The 24722-nt window shown below is 49.3% G+C and overlaps 9 protein-coding genes across 9 annotated transcripts; 3 read left to right on the top strand and 6 right to left on the bottom strand.

The window, feature by feature from the left end:
• Positions 1-314: 314 nt before the first annotated feature.
• ANOM_009525 (Zn(II)2Cys6 transcription factor domain-containing protein) lies at positions 315-2005 on the top strand (the record flags this gene model as incomplete). The annotated part of the gene is made up of 4 exons (XM_015554781.1): positions 315-398; positions 447-1007; positions 1205-1222; positions 1283-2005. Exons 1-4 carry the CDS (start codon positions 339-341, stop codon positions 2003-2005), a joined length of 1362 nt encoding a protein of 453 aa, XP_015403403.1. The 5' UTR covers positions 315-338.
• Positions 2006-2195: 190 nt separating this feature from the next.
• ANOM_009526 (alpha/beta hydrolase family protein) lies at positions 2196-3601 on the bottom strand (the record flags this gene model as incomplete). The annotated part of the gene is made up of 2 exons (XM_015554782.1): positions 2196-3497; positions 3554-3601. 2 exons carry the CDS (start codon positions 3599-3601, stop codon positions 2196-2198), a joined length of 1350 nt encoding a protein of 449 aa, XP_015403402.1.
• Positions 3602-6721: 3120 nt separating this feature from the next.
• Positions 6722-8479, top strand: ANOM_009527 (uncharacterized protein; the record flags this gene model as incomplete). The annotated part of the gene is made up of 1 exon (XM_015554783.1): positions 6722-8479. One exon carries the CDS (start codon positions 6722-6724, stop codon positions 8477-8479), a length of 1758 nt encoding a protein of 585 aa, XP_015403401.1.
• Positions 8480-8781: 302 nt separating this feature from the next.
• On the bottom strand, positions 8782-9188 carry ANOM_009528 (thioredoxin family protein; the record flags this gene model as incomplete). Its single annotated transcript, XM_015554784.1, has 2 exons — positions 8782-9085; positions 9166-9188. 2 exons carry the CDS (start codon positions 9186-9188, stop codon positions 8782-8784), a joined length of 327 nt encoding a protein of 108 aa, XP_015403405.1.
• A 1335-nt stretch (positions 9189-10523) lies between these two features.
• On the bottom strand, positions 10524-11014 carry ANOM_009529 (uncharacterized protein; the record flags this gene model as incomplete). Its single annotated transcript, XM_015554785.1, has 3 exons — positions 10524-10629; positions 10692-10898; positions 10941-11014. The coding sequence occupies 3 exons, from the start codon at positions 11012-11014 to the stop codon at positions 10524-10526; spliced, it is 387 nt and encodes a 128-aa protein (XP_015403404.1).
• A 937-nt stretch (positions 11015-11951) lies between these two features.
• Positions 11952-13336, bottom strand: ANOM_009530 (uncharacterized protein; the record flags this gene model as incomplete). The annotated part of the gene is made up of 2 exons (XM_015554786.1): positions 11952-12676; positions 12727-13336. 2 exons carry the CDS (start codon positions 13334-13336, stop codon positions 11952-11954), a joined length of 1335 nt encoding a protein of 444 aa, XP_015403395.1.
• A 1774-nt stretch (positions 13337-15110) lies between these two features.
• On the top strand, positions 15111-17090 carry ANOM_009531 (uncharacterized protein; the record flags this gene model as incomplete). The annotated part of the gene is made up of 1 exon (XM_015554787.1): positions 15111-17090. One exon carries the CDS (start codon positions 15111-15113, stop codon positions 17088-17090), a length of 1980 nt encoding a protein of 659 aa, XP_015403396.1.
• A 1223-nt stretch (positions 17091-18313) lies between these two features.
• Positions 18314-20448, bottom strand: ANOM_009532 (uncharacterized protein; the record flags this gene model as incomplete). The annotated part of the gene is made up of 8 exons (XM_015554788.1): positions 18314-18700; positions 18742-19174; positions 19241-19398; positions 19454-19608; positions 19665-19809; positions 19861-19971; positions 20027-20268; positions 20337-20448. 8 exons carry the CDS (start codon positions 20446-20448, stop codon positions 18314-18316), a joined length of 1743 nt encoding a protein of 580 aa, XP_015403393.1.
• A 515-nt stretch (positions 20449-20963) lies between these two features.
• On the bottom strand, positions 20964-22089 carry ANOM_009533 (uncharacterized protein; the record flags this gene model as incomplete). Its single annotated transcript, XM_015554789.1, has 4 exons — positions 20964-21175; positions 21234-21533; positions 21605-21727; positions 21801-22089. 4 exons carry the CDS (start codon positions 22087-22089, stop codon positions 20964-20966), a joined length of 924 nt encoding a protein of 307 aa, XP_015403397.1.
• Positions 22090-24722: the final 2633 nt, after the last annotated feature.

Genomic DNA, 24722 nt, shown 5'->3' on the forward strand with positions numbered 1-24722 from the left:
AATTATATGCCGGCCATGACTGTCGGGGTCTATATCAATCAACATTGCAGGCTATCCATAAACATGGATATCGATCTCGATCTTGATATTAGGCCCACACCCGCAGCCATACGCACAGGAAGGCCATATTGCCTTATTGGCTCGCACCAGATTATGAATACCACCAAATACATCAGCCTGATCCCTAATGTCAGGAAGAATTGTATAGGGCTGAGAATATCACGAGGTAGGGTGTGGCGCAGTCTTGGCATGATTACATTTAAGCTTCCCCACGTCCACGAGACTCTTTTCTTTCGCTTACTCTGTTTAAGAGATGCAGACTATATTTTCTCACCATTATGGTCAACACTGGACTTCCAAGCAAGGATTGTCACACTTGTCGCCGTCGCCGGGTGAAGGTGGGTTCCAACTGATCATGACAATATTGGTCACTAACACACAGGAAGTGTGATCTCGGACGCCCTGGCTGCTTGCGCTGTAAGAAGATCGGCCATGACTGTCCCGGCTATAGGGACTTGAGCAGGCTGGGGTTTAATTTCCGCATCCTAACTCCTGAATCCTACCTGTGCCATAAGGATCCGAATCATGACCCACAGGTGACAAAAGGTTCCGAACAAGAACAAGATCAGCATTTCCGATTCGCTGGAACGATACAACCACAACTAGCACTCACATACACGCCGACTGATCAATGGGAGGACCATGCAAAGCCGCTTGTCATCAGCCAATTCACAATTCTAACCTTGCAGGGTGCTCGTGTGTACGGCTCGTTTGACTTCCTGCCGCATCTATTTGAGCGCACCGATGCCAAATCTACATTGCACAAAGTGTGCAATGCTGTTGCTTCCGCCTGCTTTGACAACCGGTCACGGTCTGACAGTATGGGATTTAGCCATAAAAAGCTTTATGTCAAGGCCTTGCAATCCTTATCAAGTGACGTCTCACACGTGGAGAAGCAGAAGCAAGACCAAACGCTGGTGGCAGTGTGGCTGTTGTGTTTGTATGAGGTAGGTTAGTTCTCATGCTCACAGTGTAGTCGCAGAGCTAAAACGTCTTTATATTGTAGCTCCTAGTTGGGGCACCGAGTCATAAGTCCCAACTGGAACCTCGGGGCTGGAACGCGCATGGTGAAGCAATGCTTGGACTGTTGCGCTTGCGAGGCCAGAACCAGTTCCTGACCAAGACAGGATGCTAGCTTTTCCAGATAGCGTATCCTATCATTGTAAGTGTTCCGTAGGCTGGCTGAAGCCACGTCACTCTGTTCTGACGTTCTACGGCGTAGCAAATACAGGCGATACAAGCAGGCCGGCCACCGCCACCAGAAGCAATCGCATGGTTGCATTCGATGCAGACATCCCCCGTGGCGAGGGAGATGCTATTTCTGCCGGCATTCTTATACAGTGATTTAGCTTGTCGAATCTACAGTACCATCCGCGATTTGATCGACCAAGGTTCATGCGAAAAAATGCTCAAGAGCATCGACGACGTAATAGTGGCTTGCAGAAATCTTGAATCGTCGATAGATGCAGTTATTACTCAAGGGCCAGGCCCTCAATCACAGCCAGGTCCATCGGACGACCTAGCAACAGGACAAACTCAGAGGTGGTTAATGAACCAGCATGCCGCGAACTATCTGAATGCATTTCTCTTTCGAGTTTATGAAGGAAGTGTAGAACTGCTTTCCCAAACACTAGAAGCTCATGTATCGCCGAAAAAGCACGCTGAGCTCCTGTGCCAACGCGAGTCTAGCATTAAACGGTTACTTCACCTGGCAGACCGCATCATAGTATCGCTCCCGCTACTTATGCCGGCGAAAGTGGCCAGAACTGACCAACGGGGTCCAAGCGTTCCAACATGGGGACACGCCCTGAAGCTGCTTTGGCCATTGGGTCTAATTGCGTGTTCTGCCCATGTGCACGACAGCCAGCGTGCTGCTGCGAAACTGGGTCTACTTCGAATAGGCTATGAGGTTGGGATTATGCGTGCGGTAAGAACATACGCTTAAATTAACGAACAACTAGTCTGGACAAGCACAGGCTATTCAACATAAACTTCCAGAAATTGCAACTACAGAAATGATTAAATTGAGCGATAACAATCACAATGCGGCTGTACCTGGACCAAGAGCCACGACAATCACACGCAACAAAACTCCCATCTTCACCGAGCAACAAAGTATGCACAAACTGCACCCCTTAATAGGAACGCGAAGTCTGGTTCTCAAACACCTCGTCCAACCAGTTCAGAGTAGCCAGTGCTAGCTGAGGCTCAGCCCCAATGGCACAATGCTCTCCCGCACCGACATTAGTTTTGAAAAGATGATAATGAGCCTTGTCCCCAAGCATCCGCGCCATCCTTTCCGGCTGACCGGGGGCGAGACCGTCGTCCTCGCCCGATGCAACAAACACCGGACAGGTGATTTTATCCAGCATCGACTGGTTGAGAGCCATTTCGCCCATTTTAGTCATCCATTCGAAAGGGCTAGTAGTATTGAAGGACCATAGTCCCTGATCAAGGCCCCATTTCAGTTGTGTGCTGCTTAGTTTCTTGTATGCCTCCCAGACCACCGCATCGAAGGCGGTCGCATTTCCACTGCGATACAGTTGACGCACCTGCTGTGGGAATTTCTGCAAAGTTGACTCCTGAAGATCAAGCATTCCATCGATTGCAAGGACAGCAGCAAGACGGTGTTCACGAGTGGCTGCCAAAGGGGCTAACTGGCCACCGAACGAAACGCCTGCCAACGCGATCCGGTCTGCGTCCACGTCATCACGAGTTCTTAACCAGTCAACGACGGGAGTGACCGCACTCCACCAGTCGGGGATGAAGCCAATGTTAGAGTCACGTCGTACTGTGGGCTGTCCGGGCCCCTCGTAGGTGACAAAGTTCCACCCGCGTGCGAGGATTTCCTTGCCAATCTGATGGTAGGAGTCTTGCTGAGCTGCATCGAACCCAGAGCCGACCAGGATAGTGGGAAGTCGGTTGCCTTTAGTGCTCGTCACATTGGCCGGAGATGACTTCGGGGCCGAATAGAAATACACGGGAATCTTGAACCGGCCCCCGTCGAGCTCTACCTGCTGCGGCGGCTCAGGCAGCAGCTTCACTGCGGTGTCATAGTGGTCCAGCACGGAAGACCAGAGAGTTTGAATGCGGGGATCGGAAGCATTTCCGTGCAGGAAGAAGTCCGCTGCGCGATAGTAGGTCGACGCACGGAAATGCGCCTCACGAGCCGAGACGGGAAACCTGGTGGCGTTTACTGACGTAGCCTGGTCCGAGATTTGGTCTGCCAGGAACTTGAATTCTTTATAGAAACTTTCCATGTCGCCAGGCTTGATCTGGGAGGCTGCGCGAAGGACCTCGCCCGTAGCAGCACCGCCGCCATTGCTGAGAGAGAGAAAGGTCTCCAGCACGAAGGCAAACTCAGGGTCACTGCTTAGTTGGTGGATCGACGAGGAAGAGTTGGTGATGGTGACAGTCGGGATTGATCCATTTGCTGTCTGCTTTATATGTCAGTGACTGATATCCAAAGGAAGTGTTCCATGGTGCAATATACCACTAGGGTGAACAGTGCTCCGACACAGAGTGATAGGCGGAGAAGCATTGCTGTCAAATGGTTTGCAAAGAGCATGTACGAATTTAGATCTCAGAAACAATGTTTTGATGTTGATGAAGATGGATTAGAACATACCTCGCAGGTCTAGGGAGGAATACCACAGTTTATATATTGTAGAAAGTGATCTAAAACTGCATTGCCTTGGGCGTTAGCTTTCGCGGTAGGTTAACTACTAATTCTTCACCAGTCGGATACACAATCTGTCCGCCTGAATCACACTGCCTATTTTGGAAAGCCTTTCGAGCTGATGAGGATCCGGCCTAATTAGTCAATCCAAAGCAGCCGAACGGGCAAACAAGCATCACCGATCGCTGCCATCTTGGGTAATCAATTCGAGCCTAGTCTATTCTGGGAAGGGTGGGTCAGGGTTCAAACGGGAATTACTATACCAAAATGCGTTAGCCTTTCGAGGGTAAGCATTTGCTGGTCCCACATATGGCGGATGCTGACATTCAGAGTACTGGCTGCCATATTTAGCAAACAACAAGAATCTCGGGTAGGTTGCCTGACTTCCAAATCGTGGCGGTGCATTAAACCTCACCCCATTAGACTTTGTAAATACATCGCCCTACTCTGAACTAGTCGTGCTAGTTTCTGACATCGTCGCTACCACATTAGTTATTCGGATGCTCGATGAATAACTGTTTCCATTTCGAGCGTTTGCCATATTTGGTACCATATGACATCTGTAGGGCTACTCAACACTCTATCTTGTCATTTTACAAGTATCACCATTTTGTGTTTGATCTATCGGAGTCGGAAGGATCAAGCTATTATTCAGATTAATGCTATATTTTATTGATGGTTGACATGTTACTATTGCGTTCTGCGAAAATATTGGCTGTGACATATATGGCCGACACAGCATTTCGCTTTGGGCAATATAAATTTCCTGGAATACATAGTAGACTCACGACCATCGAGGGCCCCCGCGTTACTGGAGGAACTAGCGAGCGTACACAAACAAAACAAAAGTGCCTAAAGTTGGAATTGAGGCTAATGCTTATCCTTACATAATACTTCCCATCCCTGCAAGCTTTGCATAATTAAACGAGGACAACTTTGCCTCGGATATCAACATTGACTGAATATCAGCCTAAATCAGCAGCCTTGTACTGGGTGCGTCACTAGTGCAGTGGGATTACACATGGTCGGTCAGGATCTATAGTTATGACAGTTGACCAGATCCACTCGGGATGGAACTTGATGTCAGCTAGTGTAGAGCCTCATGCTGTTCTTCGTTGGGGTTGGCGGTTTATTATCAAAACCAAATTATAGTTGTTACTTTGAACCCGATGATTGACAGACATTTCAGTCGTCACAGTCCATCTATCACAGATGCTGAGCACCATGTTGGCGAAGATGTGCCATTCACATCTATGTAAGCTTCCGATTGGCTGAGAGATTAAACACTCTATATAGCTAAGTAGTCTGCTTGCAACCAAGTACTTCATTCAAAGTATAGAATTCATAGTTGGTTTCGAACAACGCAACTGTGACCGGAAAGGTCGCAGTTGATATATCTTTGTTTCTCACATTCGTGTCTGGCGCGAGGGACCATGCCTAAGCAGACACATACCGCCCTTAGCTCAAGTTGTGGAATCAGAACTGCGATTGGTATCCGACTGGCTCAGCATGGCGCAGATCTAGTGGTGAACTATCTTTCCTCTACTAGCGCCACTTGGAAAGTAGTCGACCAGATACGCAGCTAGGACACAACGACTATCATCGTCAAGGTGGACATGTCACACGAAGAGAAGATTAAATGTCTCTGCCAGTGTGTAATGAAAGAGTTTGACCAGCCGGGTATTATCATGAGCAACTCTGGCATTGAGCATTTGGGTACACTGCCTGACGTGACCGTGAGAGATATTGATGAGGTCTTTTGCCATGGATATCAAAATCGGGTTTCCATTGCTCAGCAGGCCTACAGATGCTTGACTGGATACATTCGTCTAATTCTGAGTCTCTCTACCTCGGCTCAGATTCGGGATCTAAATTGCAGACTTGACTATTCGTCTGGCTTATCCGGTGGTTCCCAAAGCACACTCTATATGCTCCTGTCAAGGCGAGCAATCTAGGAGATTTCAAAATCCTTGTCCCATGAATTTTGTGTTTGGAATATCGCACTCATCTTCATTGCTTGGGAGCTGTGAAAACAGATATGGAGGTCAGCCAAGTGCCAAGTACTTGCTAGACGGTGGCAAGATGACGGTGTACGACATCTATGCTGTGCCTTCCAAGCGATCGCCACTGAAGCGGCCTGGCTTATCGCTGGTGTCATTGCGTTGATGGCCAGTGCTGAGTCTCATGTGGAGAGACCCATATGAGCCAAGGGTGTTAGCCTCAGCTGGCCATCATCATGCCCCTATTAGTAATTTCTCTAAATGTATTTGACATGGCGTTAATGTGTAATGCGCCAGCCTTGGGAGATCCAGGAATTCAGTGTATCTGACACCAGCAAACCGGTACATGCTTTATGCTAAGAAGCCACTGCATGCTAGCAGCTAGTCCAGTTTCAGTAAAAGAAAAGAGAGCACGGCACCATGTCCCGTGTGATTGATTCGACGGTGGCACATCGTTCGTCGAGAGACTTGGACCTTGTCAGGTGTCAATAGGGTGCAACAAATGAAAGGGGATCGTTCATCCGAGACAGTCGACTATGCTCATGAGAGCCTAGGCTATTTAATTTATAGGTGGGGTATGTCATCCGGTGGATGCTTAAGGAAATTGTCTACCTGCATCGGCTATGACACCCGAGACGGGATCTCCTCTGTGCTGCCCCACGGTGATACTTTCACGACATTGCGGGGTGGCTTGCGATATAGTATATACTTGATAACTCCTGGCTTGCCTGTTGGCTAGCTGTTTTAACCCGACGAGACTGATCCACAATCTCTTTTAGAGCACACTGGCGAAGGCCGCCCAACACACGGCAGCCTATCCGGTGTCCCACTAGAACCTATAGTAAACAAAAAGTATATAAATACGAATATCTTCCTCGCATTCTCCGTCAAAGCTTCCGGCTGTTCTTGCCTGGCCGTGGTACCACTTTTCTAACCTCGTCTCACATTCTTTAACTGCGTGAAGCTTCACTTCATTACGAACATGGCTTCGTCCATCTTCCATGGAACCTCGTATGTCACAGGTGCCACCTCAGCCACGCTGTTGGCAGCCGATCTTGAACTCAGCTTCTGGGGCGGCGTGGATCCCAAAACAGGGGAGGTAATTGATCGTTTCCACCCACTGAGTGGTCGTTTTCTGAAAGACACCATCCTAGCCATACCCGGAGGCAGAGGATCCTGTGGCGGCAGCGTCGTCATGATGGAGCTGATTCTGAATGGCCTGGGCCCCAAGGCCCTGATCTTTGAGCGTCGCGAGGAGATCATTACACTGGGCGTTATCGTTGCCGAAGAGATGTTCAGCAAGTCGGCCGCGGTGGTGACACTGAACCCGGAGGACTTCCGTCGAGTTCTGAGCTGGGATGGCAAGACTGTTCATGTACAAGGTGGATTAGTCTCGGATGGTCCCTTGAATGTCAATGCTACCGACAGAGCTGTGGAACCCGCGGTGGACCTGACCAAGTGCAACGTCCAGCTTACTGATCCCGACCGGGCCATGCTGGATGGAGTGCACGGCGAGGCGGCGCGGATCTCGCTGAAGATCATCATCCGAATGGCGGAGATGATGGGAGCCCGAGAACTGATGAATATCCGCCAAGCGCATACAGATGGCTCCTGGTACGGCCCTGGCTCAGTGGCCTTTGGAAAGAGGCTTCGTGACTGGGGCGGCAAATTCAAGGTCCCTACTACTATCAACTCTCTCAATATTGACCAGAAACGATGGCGGGCTCTCGGAATTGAAACAGAGTTTGGATACTCGTGTGATGAATTGGCTAAGGCTTTTGTCGACATGGGCGGCAAGATTTCATTTACCTGTGCCCCTTATCTACTAGACACGGCACCGAAGCTAGGCGATCCAATTGCCTGGGGAGAGTCTAATGCCGTTCTCTACGCAAACAGTGTCCTGGGTGCGAGGACACTCAAAAACCCTAATATGCTGGAGGCCCTGATTGCCCTGACTGGCCGCGCACCCAAGGCCGGAGCCTATTTGGACGAGAATCGCGTTGCGTCTATCTGGCTCCGGGTAACACCACCAGAGGCGACGGACGACTCCTTCTGGCCGATTTTAGGCTACGCTCTGGGCGCCATTGCCACCGCCCACATTCCGGTCATTACTGGACTGGAACACCTGAAGCCCAATAGCGACGATTTCAAGGCGTTCTCAGCGGCATTTGCTACATCGTCCAGCGCTCCCATGTTCCACATGGTCAATCTGACGCCAGAGGCTCCCACGCTGGAGGCCGCATGTCGTGAAGGCATAGTCCCCAAGGCCATCGATATGACTTGGAAAGATCTAGCCGCGACCTGGGATGAATTCAACCATGGCTCTGAGCCACGCGAAATCGATCTCGTCTCATTTGGCAACCCACACTTCTCCCTCCGAGAGATCAAAGAGATCGCGAAGCTGTGCCAAGGACGAATCAAGAACGAGCGTGTTGCCGTGATCGTCACCTGTGGTCGTGCCCAGTACGGCCTTGCCGTACAGGCGGGCTATGTCCGAGAGCTTGAACACTTCGGGGTCCAGTTCTTGCAAGACACCTGCTGGTGCTCCATCCAGGAACCGGTTATCCCCAGGGATACCCGCACGATCATGACAAACTCGGGCAAGTACATCCACTACGGACCTGGACTCACAGGCAAGCACTTTGCCTTTGGCAGTCTGGAGATGTGCATCAATGCCGCGTGTACGGGGAAGACGACTGGTGATCCGCCTTTGTGGTTAGCAGAAGCCAGATCACGATAGTCGGCGTTTATGTGCAATTCAAAGTTGGCAGTTCTGGTGGGTGCGTTGTCAGGTAGTAAGTATCCAGGTACCCCAGCTATAACATGTAAATACGGTCGGAAGGGACGGGTTGGACCCGATCCGAATTCTCCCCGAGCCCGCCGATTTCGGATGCGGGTATGGAAGGCAGAATGCGCGGTCGAGTCTGGACTCGGGATATTAATAATATAGAATCTATTGTGTAGTCTAAGCTAGGAAACCGTTTTTTTTTTTCAGGTCAAAATAGTAAAACATTGGCGAACATATGTTCAAGAGGAAACAAGTTAGGCAAGCAGGGCCTTGACACCGTTCTGGACACCGCCAGGGTTGGCCCCGCGGACGGTCAATTCCTTGATCTGCTGGCCGTCCTTGAAGAAGGCGAAGGTAGGCATGGCACTGACACCCAAGTCGGCAGCGACGCTCTGAAGCTCGTCAACATCTACCTTGTAGAACTCGACGCCCTGGTTCTCGTTGCTGAACTTCTCGATGGCAGGGGCAACAGCCTTGCAAGGGCCGCACCAGGTGGCGAAGAAATCGACCACGACTGGCTTGCCAGAGGCGATGACCTTCTCCTGGAATTCAGCAGGCCTAAGGAGAGGGTATTAGTGTATCTGTTACCGAGGCAAAGAAATATGAAAAAGTTAATGCAAAGCAATTCATCGACATACGTCTTGATCTCCTGGACACCCATTTTGGCAGAAGTGGATCACAATTGCTCGGAGGGATGGCAAAAAGTAACTTCGGAACGCTGGAGGAGTGAACGAGCGTGGAGCGAAAAGGATCTCGAGATAAAGTTAAGGCTGGAAGCAAGAGAAGAGGAAAGGTGAAGGGAAGATGGATTTAAAATCAATTGCTAGCTCGCAAGGAGGGGCTCTTCTGATCAACGAGGGGCACAACTACTACGAATCCTATGATAGGATGTCACAAACGGGTGGAAAATCCACCTCTTGGGCGCTTCTTGAAGGCCATTGGTAGTTATAGAGTCGTTGTGGAGTCAGTATTACTACTAGTCCCGCCTGGATTCACGTAATTAAATTCGGCAACGGGCTGCCCATATAAGCGAACGACGCACCACCTGTGATATGAAAATACTAGATAAATATACTGTATCGAGATTCAACAACGGGATTATATCGAAGAGGCGGAAGAAGAACAGAGAATTAGAGAGACCGTGGACTTGGTATTGAAAGACTTGACAGGTACTTTCTTTTGTATTTTATTTACATGGGCTTTCACGCTGTGTTATATAAGATTCTACCATGGAAGCCCCTATATAGGTAAACAATGATTGAATAGTTAGGCTCTAACAGCAAAGAGAATATTGATTGATTAACTTCGGTGGAATTATGAGTCTTCAGCACAAGGTTCACCAAGCCAGGGACTGGGGCATCTGAGGTATATTCTATATTGATCTACATGACAGTCGATATAGTTTCATCTTGAACAAAATCAGGCAATTGTAATGTTGAGCTGGGAGTTTTATTGAACTACTACAATAAACCACCTCCAATCAAGGATGAACAATATCTGACGCCCACCAGGCTGACCCTCTTACAAAAAATGCTGGAGACCAACCTACGAGTAACATAGCTGAATATTATGTAGCTGACGGGCATGCACAAGCTTATCAATCAGCCCCATCGCTTATTTGTGTTCGATTACCTGTCCGCAGCGAACTTAATTATTTATAATACCGACTGCTACGGCCACTCTAGGGGTAGTACCTGTGATATTCGTTGTATGCTATTACGTTGATGACCAACAGATATTGACTCAGGCAAGGTTGTGTGAAAATACAAATTCATTTGTTTGTAGGACCAAGTCTAGATAACAAGCTCAATCCAAGTATGAAGTGAAAGGCGTTCTGGTTAGGCAGACTATCAACCCCCACCTTTCCAATATATGCAATCCATTACCTCGTAATACTTCAGTCCAGGAATAGAAAGCTCAGTACCTATCGCAACTGTAGCAGTGGCCCTGATAGATAGAACGAAACCCAATGGACATGCGTCAAGGGACGGTGTATTCAGTTCGAGTCCGGGTTACACTGGTAAGCCTCGATGTTATTGATGCAGTAATCAGGAAGTCTCTTGAAGCCAGGATACTTCTTGCCTGAGCACGTGCTGGTGTTCCTAGACACAGTCAGTCGATCCCTTCCCAGTTATCAAGTACCTAATCAGAGTGGAATACTCACGGAGTTCCGACAGTACAGTAAAAGCCTTTGGTATCTACCGCAAACGAACCAGCATTCTTCTTGAATCCGGCCCGAATCTTATGCGTTGTCGATGGCTTGAGGCATTCATGGTAGCATGGCCCCTTGAAGTTAAAGCCCTGGCATACCCTTATGGCAACGCAAGCCTGGGGTTCGATATCGGAGGGATTGGCTACATCTGATGGGTTTCTTCAGGTCAGTCCATGGGTATTCGAGAGATCTGTACCGAACTCACCTTCAGCGGAGGCGACGGCCTGTCCAGCCAAGAGTGCCATGGTAGCAGCAAGGACCTTGAGGAGATTCATCTTGACAGAGCCGGGAGATGTAGACTTGATATTGCTTGCACTATTGGCAGAAGAGTGTATTGTTTCCTGGATGAGTCCTGAAGCATCGACCAGTGTCGTGTATTTATATGTTGACCTGTGCCATACAGCATTTCACATCGGATAATTCCAAGAAGATCGGCATGGCATTGAAATCCATCTGAATACCATGGAAAGACTTTGGAAACCGTCAGCCCAACGCGTAGTTCGGATAGAGACAATAATTAGTCAATTCCTTGCATATGCCAAGCGGAGAAGTAGGTCGCCTTAATCGCAGGTGGCCTGACGTGCAAGCGGAGCAACCCGTTTTGCAATCGAAGTAGCGCTCTATAGCTCCCAATATGGCTGAGTTGGTGGAGATCTACATTCTTTGCCTTCTCCATAACACGGTGGGTTGATTATCATTGGGGCTCACACGAGGCTGTGTCATGGCTTGCCGTTGGCGGTGCCCTTCGCTGTCATGTACCATTACCTAATTCAAGCCGTGTCGTGTATAAGCAAACTCACCTGCAACATGTCAGATCGTATCTTAGGCGTCCTTTTGTCGGCCTTGTGTTGGATTTCTTCCGAGTCGCCACCCCCTGGGATCGGAGATCTACAAAACCAACTTCAGCTATACCGACTCTCCAACTTTTTCTTTCCCCACGGGGAAGTGCGGTCTTTTACCAGCCAATGACACAAAATAGAGGAAAACTACTATATTCTAAACATAGAATGAAATCTGACTAGTTAGGTAATCGTGTCTCATTTATGCAGCACACGGATGGGATTGCATCCAGGAATAGTACGGTACCTCTCTGCCCACCCCGGAGTGTCTAAGGTATCTCTCAACCTCGAGCCAAAACGCCAGGGCCGAGAAGAATGTCTGAAATTAAAAGGCTAGTACGAAAGATCTGGATCATGCCCAACTTCAAGATGTTCAATGTATGTCATCGCTTGGAGAGCTCGCAACCAAGGCGACCATATCATTTCCGACAGAGTGAGCATGGCCCTGGAAATGAAGCTTTAGCCGAGATGCCAGAGACTGCTTGATCACCTCGTAACGGGGATGTTGTTTGTGCCACATATCCACCAGTAGCTCCGCAGCAATCATGCACCGCGTGGACAAATCTTCCTCCGGAAACTCATAGTGTGCACGGATTCGGCGCAGGGATATATCTCGAAACCCCCGTTTTTCCAAGCGTTGCACTGCCGCCTGCAGGATATGACCTTGATGATCGATTCGGTGTGAACGCGTCACAGCATTCAGGTGCACCACTGCCTCATTACCGGGAGCCCCTTGAAGGATAACAATCTTGGAAGCCCGCCGGCGCGCCACACGGACCATTTCCTGGATAGCCTTCTCAAGATCCATGGTGTGGTCAAGTATCCAAGGGGCTAAGACGACCTGAAAGCTCCCCGTTGAGTATGGAAGATCTTCGGCAGGCCCTGGGAAATACTGGACTCCTTTGTCCCGTGTATAGCGACTCAAATCATGCTGTTGCCCGAGAGCAAGCACGTTCTGTCCCTCTCCAAGTTGTTCGAACAGCGCCTCAAGATGCTTGCTCACCAGACGATCGTTAAATATATCCACACTTTCAACCGGGGTGACGCGCATTGGAGAGGTGGGGAGTGGATATGGCCCCAGCAGTGCTGGGCTTCGACCTTTCTCGCCAGGACATAATAATAGGCTTCGGGAGCTATATACTGGGTACCAGCGGGGAAGAAGAGATCATTGGCGGGTTCAGCTGCAATGATAAACCCGGCACTTCGAAACAGTCGAAGCCATCCATCTTCTGAATAGAACATCTCCTTGGTGTAGTTGCCCATCCACGGCTTCCTCAGCATCCACACACAATCCCATGTGGGATCATAGGTGCAAGTCTCCGATAGCAGGCCGGTGCTAGGCGTCACGGCAATGGCCAAGTATCCGCCCACCTTGAGCCACTCCGAGAATTTGAAGATCAGGGAATATGCCTCGCCAGGGGTATGCTGAAACAAAGAGAGAATGGCAAACACAGCATCGTAGGGCTTGGAAGGATGGAAGTCGTTCATGTTGGCTACTTCAAAGGTGCCCTGGACTTGGGATTGGGCGATTTTCACCATCTCGGGGGAGAGGTCAATCCCATGAACTTCATGGCCTGCACTTGCCAGGATATCCGCCACCGGCTTGCCGGTACCACAGCCCACATCTAGAATTCGACTACCGGGTGACAGCTCCTTGGCGGCGCGATGAACAAACGCACGAAGCGGGGCATTGTTTGCAAAGGCAGCTTCATAAGTCGCTCCAAGGTCATTGAATAATGACTCTACTACAATCGTCATGGCGGAAGGTCTTTGGCATGAGCTTAACAAAATATATCAAGTGTTGACGAAAGGGGAAAACTAAGCTCCTTTCACTCTGAAGGCGTTGGTCTGGAATCAAAGAAAGTCCTATGCACCTGAATATCTTAGTATATATACTGGGGAAAGATCAAGTAGCAGAGAGGACAACCTGTGCAGGTTGCGTCTTCCTTGCCCATTAGAGGTGTTGACGTTGCAGGTTGCCTCGTCCTCACCGCAACTTCAGGAAAGTCCTGATCATTTAGATGAAATCCCCAGACTAACAGTCAAGTCTAATGTTAAATTCATTGGACAGTATTCAGCGCAGCCAACACATTCAACTTAGAATGCACCATTGTCCTTGCAGACAGAGTTGTAATCGATGTGAATCTTGACCTTGACCCTTACCGTACCCCGGACGGGTTCGGGGTGGGTCTTCAAATGGGTTAACCTACAATCGAAAGTCTAAATAAACTTCCAGATGTACCCAGTATGGCTAGATTTATCTGAGTCGCATATATACATGCAGCGCAATGAGCCGGATTTACTGGTCGGGCAAGTTGATGTCGGCGCCAGGAAGCCGCTGCGTTCTCCTATATACTGCTGTAAGTGGAGTATTGCGTACACTGAGGCAACCAGGCCGTGCAATGGTCAGCAAGGGACCTCCTTTTCTACTCCGGAACATACAAATTTCTAACTTTAACCGTTATTTCACTCGGTCTGGGAGAGCAAATTGTAGCAGACGATGACCAGGATCACGAAGACGGGGCTGGAGATCTGCCAGCCTCGCGGCGAGAATTTATAAAGCCGTAGTTAGCCTTTATCAAAAACTAAATCAATTGATCAAGATTGTATTTCCTCTTAGAGAGTAACTATTGAACGTCTAGCCATGGAGATGCCCCCAGGCAGAATCTTTTTCAGAACGGCCCCAAAAGATCTTAAGGGCTGGGGTTAATCAGAAGTCGCTGAGATAGTAAAACAGTTTCAGGATTTGAGACCTAGCGAAGATAATTATGTCCTAACAATGTGAGGACAAGTGTGATAATCAACGGGTACTGGTATATATTATCCGCGACATACAGCCAGAGAACATCAGATGTAGTATTTCAACTAGAGTAGAGGGTATTCTTACATATAATACAGCTCTTTCTATAATTCACAGAATATTCCGTCTAATTTCTGTAATTCTAGGAATATCTTTAATATTTATGAAAGTGAGGCTGGATCAGACAGACGTTGCTTTCCCACCTCGGCTCCCCACCCGATGTCCCCACCAACCCCAGGCTGTCCCCACCACCGCCTGTGGCAACGCAACTCTACGTGTTCTGGATCTCATTTTCCACTCTGGCCTTTCCTTCTCTCAATCTACTCTATCATCCTTCGCTCCCACTTCCCCAGGCGCCACGTCCCACTTCCTCCTCTCTCTGTACATCCCGGCTAATATAGGGTCACGACGATCATGACATCGCCTCCAGTCACAGGTGGAGCCAAGCCAACCAGTAATTTCAAGAAATTTCGCTGCGCCGTGTGCGATAAGACATACAGCAAGTTAGAACATCTCACGGTATGTTATGATTCTTATGCGTGACATGACACGCGCTAAATGAACCATAGAGACATGAGAGAACCCGTCAGTAGTCACTAGCACAGCAATAGAACTCAGCCCTCGTGTCGAAGAAAAGCAAACAGCTGATGGGAACTAGATGTAAACCTGAAACCATTTCACTGCACGCAATGTAATAAAGCCTTTGGCAGACAGGATGTGCTCAATCGGCACATGAAGCTGCATCAGAACAGGCCTGCTCCGAGTCCCACTACCAGTATTGCACATCAGCAGCGACAAGCTGAAACTAGCGGTGCAGTCCTTGCCGACACACCAGCGCCCCCGGTAACCTCGTTAGCGCCGGCGGATTACCGCATCTTCGACCAATCTCTCCTCGCCAGCCCCTATACGCAGGAATCAGAAAATCTGCTTGACTGGCTGATGCCTGATTTTCAGAACACTTCATCGCTGCTGTTACCGATGACGGATCTCTCCGATAATTCCCATCCGTTGATCTCAGCCTTAAGCTGTTTACGCTCGGTGCCCCCCGCTGATGCCCAGGGGAGCCCTGGTCAGCATGCAGTGCATGAAGTTCACAAGCTTGTTGATGATCTTTCTAAGAGACTGAACGATGATCTGCACAATACGGGAGTTACCCCTCCGTTCGTGGATGCGTGTTTAAGAGAATACTTTCGGCGAGTATCGCCATCTTTTCCGATACTCCACGAACCTACGTTCTCTGTGCGGGACTGTATCTCCCCTCTGTTGTTAAATATGGTTGCTTTGGGCTCACTCTTTGTCTGTCTCCCCAATGCTGCCGAGCAAGGAGAGATGCTGTGGAAATTGGGGCATACCGCGGTTGCAGCCTCGTGGCAGAGCTTGATCGAAGTGCGAGGGCCGCAGGATCAGTGCAATGGTATCCAGCTGGTCCTAACGGCTCTCCTGGGGCAGACGTATGCACTACTTTCCAGCAATACCAGCATTCGGACCACCGCGTTTGTCTTCCATGGATTAGGCTTCTACTGGGCGAGAACTTCTGGCATGTACTCTGTGGACGATCTTCAACTAGGAACTATACCCAACTTGGAAGCAGACTCGGGGGTCAAGGAGGCCGCCTGGCGCACTTGGGTGGCCGCCGAAGTTCAACGGCGAGCAACTCTCGGACACTATGTCTTGGACGGGCTCATTTCGCAGGCGTCAGGCTCTGCCGCCAGCGCTCGTCATCTCACAAACAAAATCGGGACCGCATGTTCCGACGCAGCATTTGCTGCCGAAACCGCCGACAAATGGATTATTGAAATGGCGCGGTTGGACCATGTACGGATCCCATTCTCAGAGCTATTTATCAGAGTGTGTGCGAAAGATTACATTAAGGCGCCATTACAGTTGTCGCTGCTTTCCGTCGCGGTTCTGCTTGAAGGCCTGCAATCATTAATTGCCGAGCTACATGATGTTGACAGTCCCGCTTTGGGAACCGTTCCACGCTCGCAGATCATTCGAGGTCTCCTAAACCTTTATGAGGGCGATCTCTGCACCTCGCGCAGCGTCGAATCCCTCCAGAATCTGATCCGCTGGCATGCCGCGTGCATCGAACTTTCCACCCCCACCATATTTCTCTACCGGCGCATCTGCGACGAGTACAAATTGCCGCAGGTCCTTAGCGGTATTCCAGTTCGAGGCTGTGCGCGCCCTTTGAACCTCACCAGCTGGGCCCAAAGTGTCGAGGCCTTCCGCGCCGTTCTCCACGCGGTCTCCATCATTCGTCTCGTGAACGAACTACCCAGCGGCAATACTCATGCAATGCATATCCCCGGCTGCGTCTTTGCCGCCTCCATGATTTTAATCGCCATTCACCTTTGGAATAAGACGAAGGTCAAGATCCCTAAAAGTTTGCGATGGCACGACGTGTGGGCCGGTGTCATCGCGGAGAACAATCCCGCCGATGGAACCCCACTGCACGAGAACATAGGTTATGCGACTACTCCGGCTTCTGTCTTGCCCTCCATATCCCCCATTTCGGCTGACTTCAGCGGGGCTGAGGAAATAATTCGCACATTGAACCCAACTGGCGCGGATGATGCGATGACATCGGTGAATATACTGTCCGAGGTGAATTCCCTGCAGATCAGCCTGAAGACAGTGGCCTCGCGGTGGCGGATTTCGTCACAGATGGAGGAGATCATTGGGCGTTTAGCGATGCTGCCTAGGCAGTAGCTAGCCATATGAAGCTGCATTAAATTTACGCGGAGAACGCCACCTTTGGCGCCCATACTTCGTCAAGCAGTCCGCCCAATGGGTCGAGATTGGATTGAAACTTTTGACCAATATCCCGGCCCTGTCCAGCTTCGAGGCCGTCACCCATGATACATTCCGCGATTGGATAACGACTGGCTTCCAGAGATACTTCGATTCCCCCGAGACCACCTGGCCCGTCTGGAACAATGCTGGCGGCAAAATTCTTCACTACCACAGCGAGTCGCACCCCCAGGTTCTGACCCCAGTTCTGTTCGCTACTATGAATCCGTCCGAAAGAAAATGTACCCTCCTCATACAACTAAAGTGGTGCCGATAGGTACCGCCTGTTTCTCGTCCCTGGAGGTGCACATTGTGGTGCCAACTCACTCCAGCCCAATGCCCCATAGCCGGAGACCACTTTTGTCACTGTTGTTGATTGGGCTGAGACGGGCATTGAGCCCAAGACTTTGAACGGTACTGTTCAGTCGACAGGAGAGCAACAGCAAATTTGTTGCTGGCCGCTCTGCCTCTACTTCACAATGGCAGCAAACCTGAGTGTGTTTATAATCAGGAATCTCTCGATACGTGGAAGTATGACTTAAATGCTTTCAAGATGCCAATTTCTTAATGTCAGTTGGAAATGAGGACCTTCTGAGCGTATACTATCAGATGCCACTCTATACAACTCTTAATGACTCGTTGCCCACTTCAGGTAGATAAAGGGACTATATTTTTAACATAGCTTTCGAATTGTATAAAAGACTACAGGAAATACGTTTGATTTGTCTTTTCATAACCTCCAGTGGCAGGCACTATGGTCTGTCAGTTTTCATGTATCCCTATCCTAAATAATATGAATATGCGTTCCGAGGTAATTCTGAGCTCAATCTTACCTCTTCTAGTTCGTACCCACCCTTGGCTATAAGAGGAGTGAACGAGGCAAATAAAAGTCTAGCGGGCAGGACCAACGGGAATGGCTTAAGGGGCAATGTGTTGATCTAAAAGCTAAAGGATAGAACAAGTGAAAGATAAATAAGTTGCAGACAAGGCAAGTGAAAATACATTGGGGCTCCAGGTCTTCCAAGCTGGTAATAACAGAAGGTGGAGTTTCGAACAAGCGCCGCCGTTTACCATCAAAACTTTCGTAAGACATCCGTACCGGACGAGGGTATCCAACAGCCCTCATATTTGTCGCGCACCATCTACCAGGCCAAATGACTCCTCAAAGCCTGTACAATGTGCGCTGTGCCAGCATTGCGGTCCAAGATAGCTAGAACATGTTGATCTGGACGCACCAACACCGCCTGGCCTTGGTTCAAAGGCACCACATCATCCCATTTGTCCTGACCCGGCTGCAACGAGAAGTCCACCCCTTTGATCACCACTTGAAGCGATATACTAGCGGCCACACTTAAAGGAACCTGCTTGAGTGCCGTTTGAACTGCGGACGTGAAATGTGAGGAGGACTTCTCGTCTACCAGAACAGTGAAACTGTCAAAGCGACACAGATCTAGCGTAGAGTATGTCATTTCCGCTACCTCCTGCGATTCGGCACCAATATATGACGAGTCAATGGCAGGAAGCTGCACCTTGTCGGGATTAGCTAGTTTGATCCAGGCATGCGGCAGACGAGCTCCAGGCACGCAGATGGCTCATACGCGGATGCGTTGTCGGGGATGCGCTTGTCGCCGTACACGTAACCGATGTGCAGGCCGAGGTTGTCGAAATGCTCGCGCTGATCCTCAATGCCCTTGCTGATCTCAACCATAGCCCTTTCATCATGGATTGTCTGGTATAGGTTGTGCCGAGCAACGTCGACATCAGGATCAGTAGTGCCGAGTGCCTTTAGCAACCCGAAGATTTTCTTTCCATTCTTCACGCTCTGTTGTGAGTTTACCAAGGCAACCTGACGACGCTCGGCTTCGTATGTATCCAACAACGCGTCCGTGGCGGAGCCATGGTGCACGGCGGCCAACTTGTACGCCAGGTTGTGGACGTCCCCGAGCCCGGAGTTCAGGCCTAGGCCTCCAGTGGGAGGGAAGGAATGAGCGGCATCACCAGCACTGTACAGTTTGGTTAGCTATTTGACAAATGTATGTTAAAGAGAGAAACTAGAAAGGTATACTGACAGGAAGACCTGTCCGTCACGGTAGGACTTGGCGACCTTTCGGCTCAGTATCCAGGGACGGAAACTGAGAATGTCGTACTTGACATTCGCACCGATGGCAGCGTCGACGACCTTGCGGCAGTGCTCTTCATTCCACGATTCGACTGGCCATTTTTTGGACTAGTTTAATCAATCAGTACCAATTGTGGTAGGGCTGTAGGAACGGGACGCGCACGTCAAAATTACAGATCAGAACTTGGTTTCCCGACAAGTCATAGCCGATGATGAATCCAGATACCAAAGGATCCATCACCCAGTGGAGCATGCCGACCTGCTCCTTCACGATGGGACGTAGGTCCGCGTTAAAGTGGATGGTCATCATTGTTTCGTCTAGATGGGCCGTTAGGATCTGAATGATCGAAATCCAAAAGGGAGTGGATATTTACAAGAATCCTCGCCCTCGCTTTTGATACCGAGAAAGCTGCGCACCGCACTTTTTGCGCCGTCGCAGGCAACCACATGCCTGGAGCGGACTTTGTATACTTCTTTTGAATCGCGGTCCTGGATTGCTGTGATGATATGATCATCAAACTGGTTCAGTGAGCAGCCATTACATGGAAAGGAATTGGTGCATATTCCCACCTGTTCCAAGCCAACAAAGGTGTGGTTCTTGCGAATCTCGACCAAGTTGCTCTTGGATAGCCTCTTGGCAATCAGCTCTTCGAAAGCAGGCTGTGGGATGTTGTGAATCATCTAAATACCATTTTAGTGTTTGGAAGACTTGAATATGGGTTTATGGGGAACTAACAGTAGGGGTGCTATTAAGAACTTCCGCGTCCATGCGTTCGTAGGGCAATTTGCCGACGTGTTCACCGGCCAAGTTTGTGATAAAGTTGACCCAGTAGGCCTCTTTGCGAGCCGTCCCGAGCTTGCGAATCTCGTTCACATCCAGCCCGAACTGGCGACACATCTCGAGGGACCGGGGACTCAGGGCATGGGCCTTGGGGGCCGCCAACCTGGTCGCATATCTTTCAGCAATCAGTGATCGGACTATAATGCCGTCAGTATTCATATCAACGATACGAGACCGTAGCCTAGAGGCGAGAACGAATACACACCGCCGAGCTGCTCTAACATGAATGCCAAAAGTAGACCCGATGGTCCACCGCCAATAATCAGGATCGGAACATCCTCATCGAAGGTCTCGTTGTGGAGAGCCGAAGGTGACATTTTGTGGTATAATGCGAATGTCTGTGCTTTTTGAAATCAGTTCTTGTCAGGTACGTTCTAGTAATTTGGTTTGAGTTGATATGACTTGATTAGCTTCAAGTAAATTGATAGGTATGCATCAATATAGAGAAGGTATCCTCCATTTATATCAAAGCAGGACATGTCGCGCCTCTCTTTCCCACCTCTGTTGTCAAGGAGAGCATAAGTTCATGTGGGGAAATACTTGTGGTGGGGAAGCCGAGGTGGGGAGTCACAGCAGAGACCATTCTACATCCGCGCTGGTCCGGCTACTGAAGGTGGGAAAACTCAATTTGACCTGGTTATTGGAAATGATCCTTTGGTCTTTTCTATTTTGATTTGATATATCCAAAACTAGCACTGGACCGAAGAAGCCATAGCTACGATGGAATGCGTTCCAGTCACAGGAGTGACCGCGTCTCATACTGATTTCCACCTTCAGAAGGCAATCTAACAAACACCCGGGGAGATATCTTGTTCCACGTGGGTGGCGTCTTCTACAAAGTGTCCTTGAACTCGGCGAAAATCGCCGGAAGAACAGTGTTCAAGTGTTGCATCTCGATGTTGCAGTGCACGATAAGATCATGAGCAATCTCAGTGGTGTACTTGGCCAACCAAAAGCGCGAACGCAGCTCGCGCGAACCATCCGGCAAGCGGCGGACCTGGTGGACCAAGTAGGAAGCGTTGTCAAAACCAGATGTCACATGAGCTAGAATAGGAGAGTCAGTATAGGAGATCCAGTGTGTGGGCTCAGGGGGGCAACATACCACCAGTCACAATGTGGGCCGCAACCACAGTCTCAATGCCAACTGCATCCCAGTTGGACTTGTCAAAGCCCAGCTTCGCGGGGTCGATAAAGGCGATGGTAAGCTTCGAGGCATCGTTGCCGATGTATTCATCGATGAAGGAGGCGGTGTTGATATAGCGCTCTGCGTAGGTCTTGTTCGTCCAGTCGAGAGAGTTGGGGTACCGCCAGGCATACTGATGCGCTACAGGGTTCCAGAGCTTGTAGCGAGCGGACTCAACAAGGTGCCAGCCGAACCACCAATCGTACATCTCACCGTTTACTGGAAGATGCAACGAGGTTAGATCAATTTTTCCATGCCAGAGTTGAGAAGACTGTAAGGAATGCACGTACTATCCGGAATTTCGGTTCGGGCAGTAAGCATCACGGTGCCGTTCAGGGAAACCGCATAGCCGTTCTCCATCTCCTGATATCCGGGCTGAGACATGTAGTATCCGGCCTCATGAGCATCGTAGGCTGCACATCCAGGAGTGGCACTTGTCAGCTTCCAAGCAACAGCGGGTGGGTCTCTGGAAAAGAGGGCACCTACCGAGAGCAGCAGCAAAGGGACTGGAAGAGACTCCCTTCTGGACTTCATCAGAGATAGGGGCGACATGAGGACGCCAGTACTTGGCGAAGGGCTTCTCAAAGTCAGCCTTCGTATAGCCCAAGTAGTACTTGCTGGTGTCGTTTTGATAGGCTTCCTTGTTAGTTGAGATCATACTAGTCCCCAAACTAGTAGGCGAAGAGGTGGGCACTGCAGAAGTCGGAGTGCCAAAGTTGGATTGGGCAGAGGCACCCACAGCCAGGAACATAGCGAGGTATTGGGCAGGCACCATAGTGATGATCAAGATGTAAATTGAGGGAGAGGAAAGTTACAATGTTGAGCGAGGAAAGATGTGGCGATGAGATTCGCCTCTCGGTCCCCTTATATAGACCAGTCAGTCATGCTTCGGCCACTCGGAGGTGGGGATTCGTCTCAAATCCGAAGTCCGGCAAGGAGTATTGACGTATGGAAACAGATCTGATGATTTAGGATCTTCATAGTTCTCTCCGTTCGTTTGGGCTTCCATGATCCCTGCAGTAGGATTTAGGGTCTCCAAGTGGGGATTGGATCTTCAGATTCGGCCCGACTTCGCCACAACTACACAGTAGTAGCTAAGCTAACCAACACTACCTAGAGGTCTATTACCTGGACAGAGCTTGGTCGACCCATCCAAAATCTTCTCCTCGAGGGATTTCAATCGGCGTGCTCCTTTTCCCACTTTTCCACATCGCAACCCCCCTGTCCCGAATATCGGATCCGCGGCTAATGCACTATTAACCCGACTCCCATAAGTCGGCAAAGACCGCGATTCATGCCCAGGATCCATGCAGCTGCCCCAAGATTCAGGTGAGTTGCCTTATGAAACTATGGCAAGTCTTGGGGGCTGAAAATCGATGCTCGCCACGGTGTGATGGCGCTGCCGCACAGAATACTCCGTGTATGCCGGCGAACTCTGATATACCCACTCCTCCCCGATCTCCCCGCCCACTATTACGCCGGGCAAAAGCATGATTAAATCCTGGCTTGAGAATCTTCTGCAAGGATCGCGATTCAATACGTCACGTTGGTTCCAGCGTCAGTGCCACCCAAGGCTTTGTGCCATAATCCGAGCATTTAGACTAGTATAATCGGTAGAGAGGATCATGGAACCAAACGATACAGAGATAAAGTCTCATATTAAAATAGCGTAGAATAGTCTATCTCTCCTCAGCCCACAGAGAATTATACGACCAGGTGACTGTGAAATTGCTCGAAAGAAAGATAACCCTAGGATATGGAACGACGTCCCATACCTAAATACGGCTTTCCTCCAACAAACCTCTCACCCCACGAGATATTTCAAGGCACCCTTTCAATATCCATCTCTAGGGTCCCCCAAACGACCCCTATTTAGGAGCCGGCGCACATGACTTATTCAAACTAAGAGCCTGTTCTTGTCTGTCTGCAAGGGACTGCAGAACAGTTTCCTTTTGCTGTGAAGTAAGACCGGAATTTTCTTGTACTTTTTTTGACACCTGCGACCGCTAGATATGAAGATATCAGTCAAGTGACCACTTCATATTTGAAGGACAATAGATTACTTACACATGTGTCAAAGGACTTCTTCAAGGTTTCCTCGGACGGGGCGGTATCGGTGAATCCTCCAAGCGACTTGATCATGCAAGTGCGAAGATCCCCAAGCGGCACACAATCGGGGTATCCGCCGCAGTATTGAAGGTTCGCGATAAAGGATTGGGAAAAGCATCGAATATAATTGTCATTGGTTTGCTCGACATCTCTTTGGACAAAGGTTCCTCGGTTGCCGATCGGCTCGGCAAAGGCAAAACTGGCAGCCATAAGAGAGCAGAGTAATTGGAGCTTCATCTTTAGATAATGCCAAATAGTCTCGGCGATGGGGGGTAACTTTCTTGCGGTATGATGACGAGGAATGTATCAAAGGCTTGGAGACAATGCACTGTATCCAAGAGTTGTACCGATCTTTATATACTTCCTACGCTTTTATGCCTTCAGTTACAGCAGTCTCTTGCAAGAATCAAAATAGGGAATATTCAATACTGTACAGGAAATATTGAATGGATATGTATATAATATCAGTCATTTATATCTTCCCAGCTATGAACGATACATATGGGGATGGTGGCGTATGTGATGTCTATATGATATATCCAGAGTCTGGATACGGATCTGATTTGATACATTAATGTAGTCTATGCATACACTATAATCTAGGTCAAAAGAGGATATAATGTTCCTGAGCTAGTATTGCCTTTCCCATAATACAAACCTGTCACTTTTACTTCCTCCCTTCAGGCTAAAATTCGCCAAGCTATTTTGAAAATAGTCTGACGATTAACCGATCAATGTCTTGAAGGGTAAAGTGAATAATACAAGCTTGACCAGATCCCCTTTGAGGATAATACAACAGTCAGGGTTGTACTAAGAGCCAGCCAGTTCTCTACTACCGTTAGACATCCCGTAAGTATTGCCCTTGCGTGGTGACATGTAACGCCTGGGACCAACCCCCAACCGTGACCTCAAAGTCGTTTGCAGATGCTCTGTATTTTTTCATAAGACATGTTGTTTTTCATAGTATATCCTCCCCGGATATTGTTGCATTGAGTCCCATAATGCTCGATATTTGACTTGGTTTGGATAAAAACACACGACGATAAGTTGCAAATCTGGCCGTTCACAGATTCACAGAGAGCCCGTAGGCCCTCCGATGTAGGACGGTAAAAGTCTGGTTCTCCTTGTGCTTGAACACATGAAGCGAGAGTATACTTCACGGGTTGGTCTAAAGTACAAGCAAGGTAGGTCGAGCCCTTGAAAGACTCGGTATGATATGTTCCGTTCTCACAGTTGAGTTCGCATTCCTCCTTTGTGCCACAGAGTTGGCTCGTAGACGGGTTAGCAGCTTGGGCTGCG

The sequence above is a fragment of the Aspergillus nomiae genome (genome assembly GCF_001204775.2).
Source record: "Aspergillus nomiae NRRL 13137 chromosome Unknown contig00342, whole genome shotgun sequence".
Lineage (NCBI taxonomy): Eukaryota > Fungi > Ascomycota > Eurotiomycetes > Eurotiales > Aspergillaceae > Aspergillus > Aspergillus nomiae.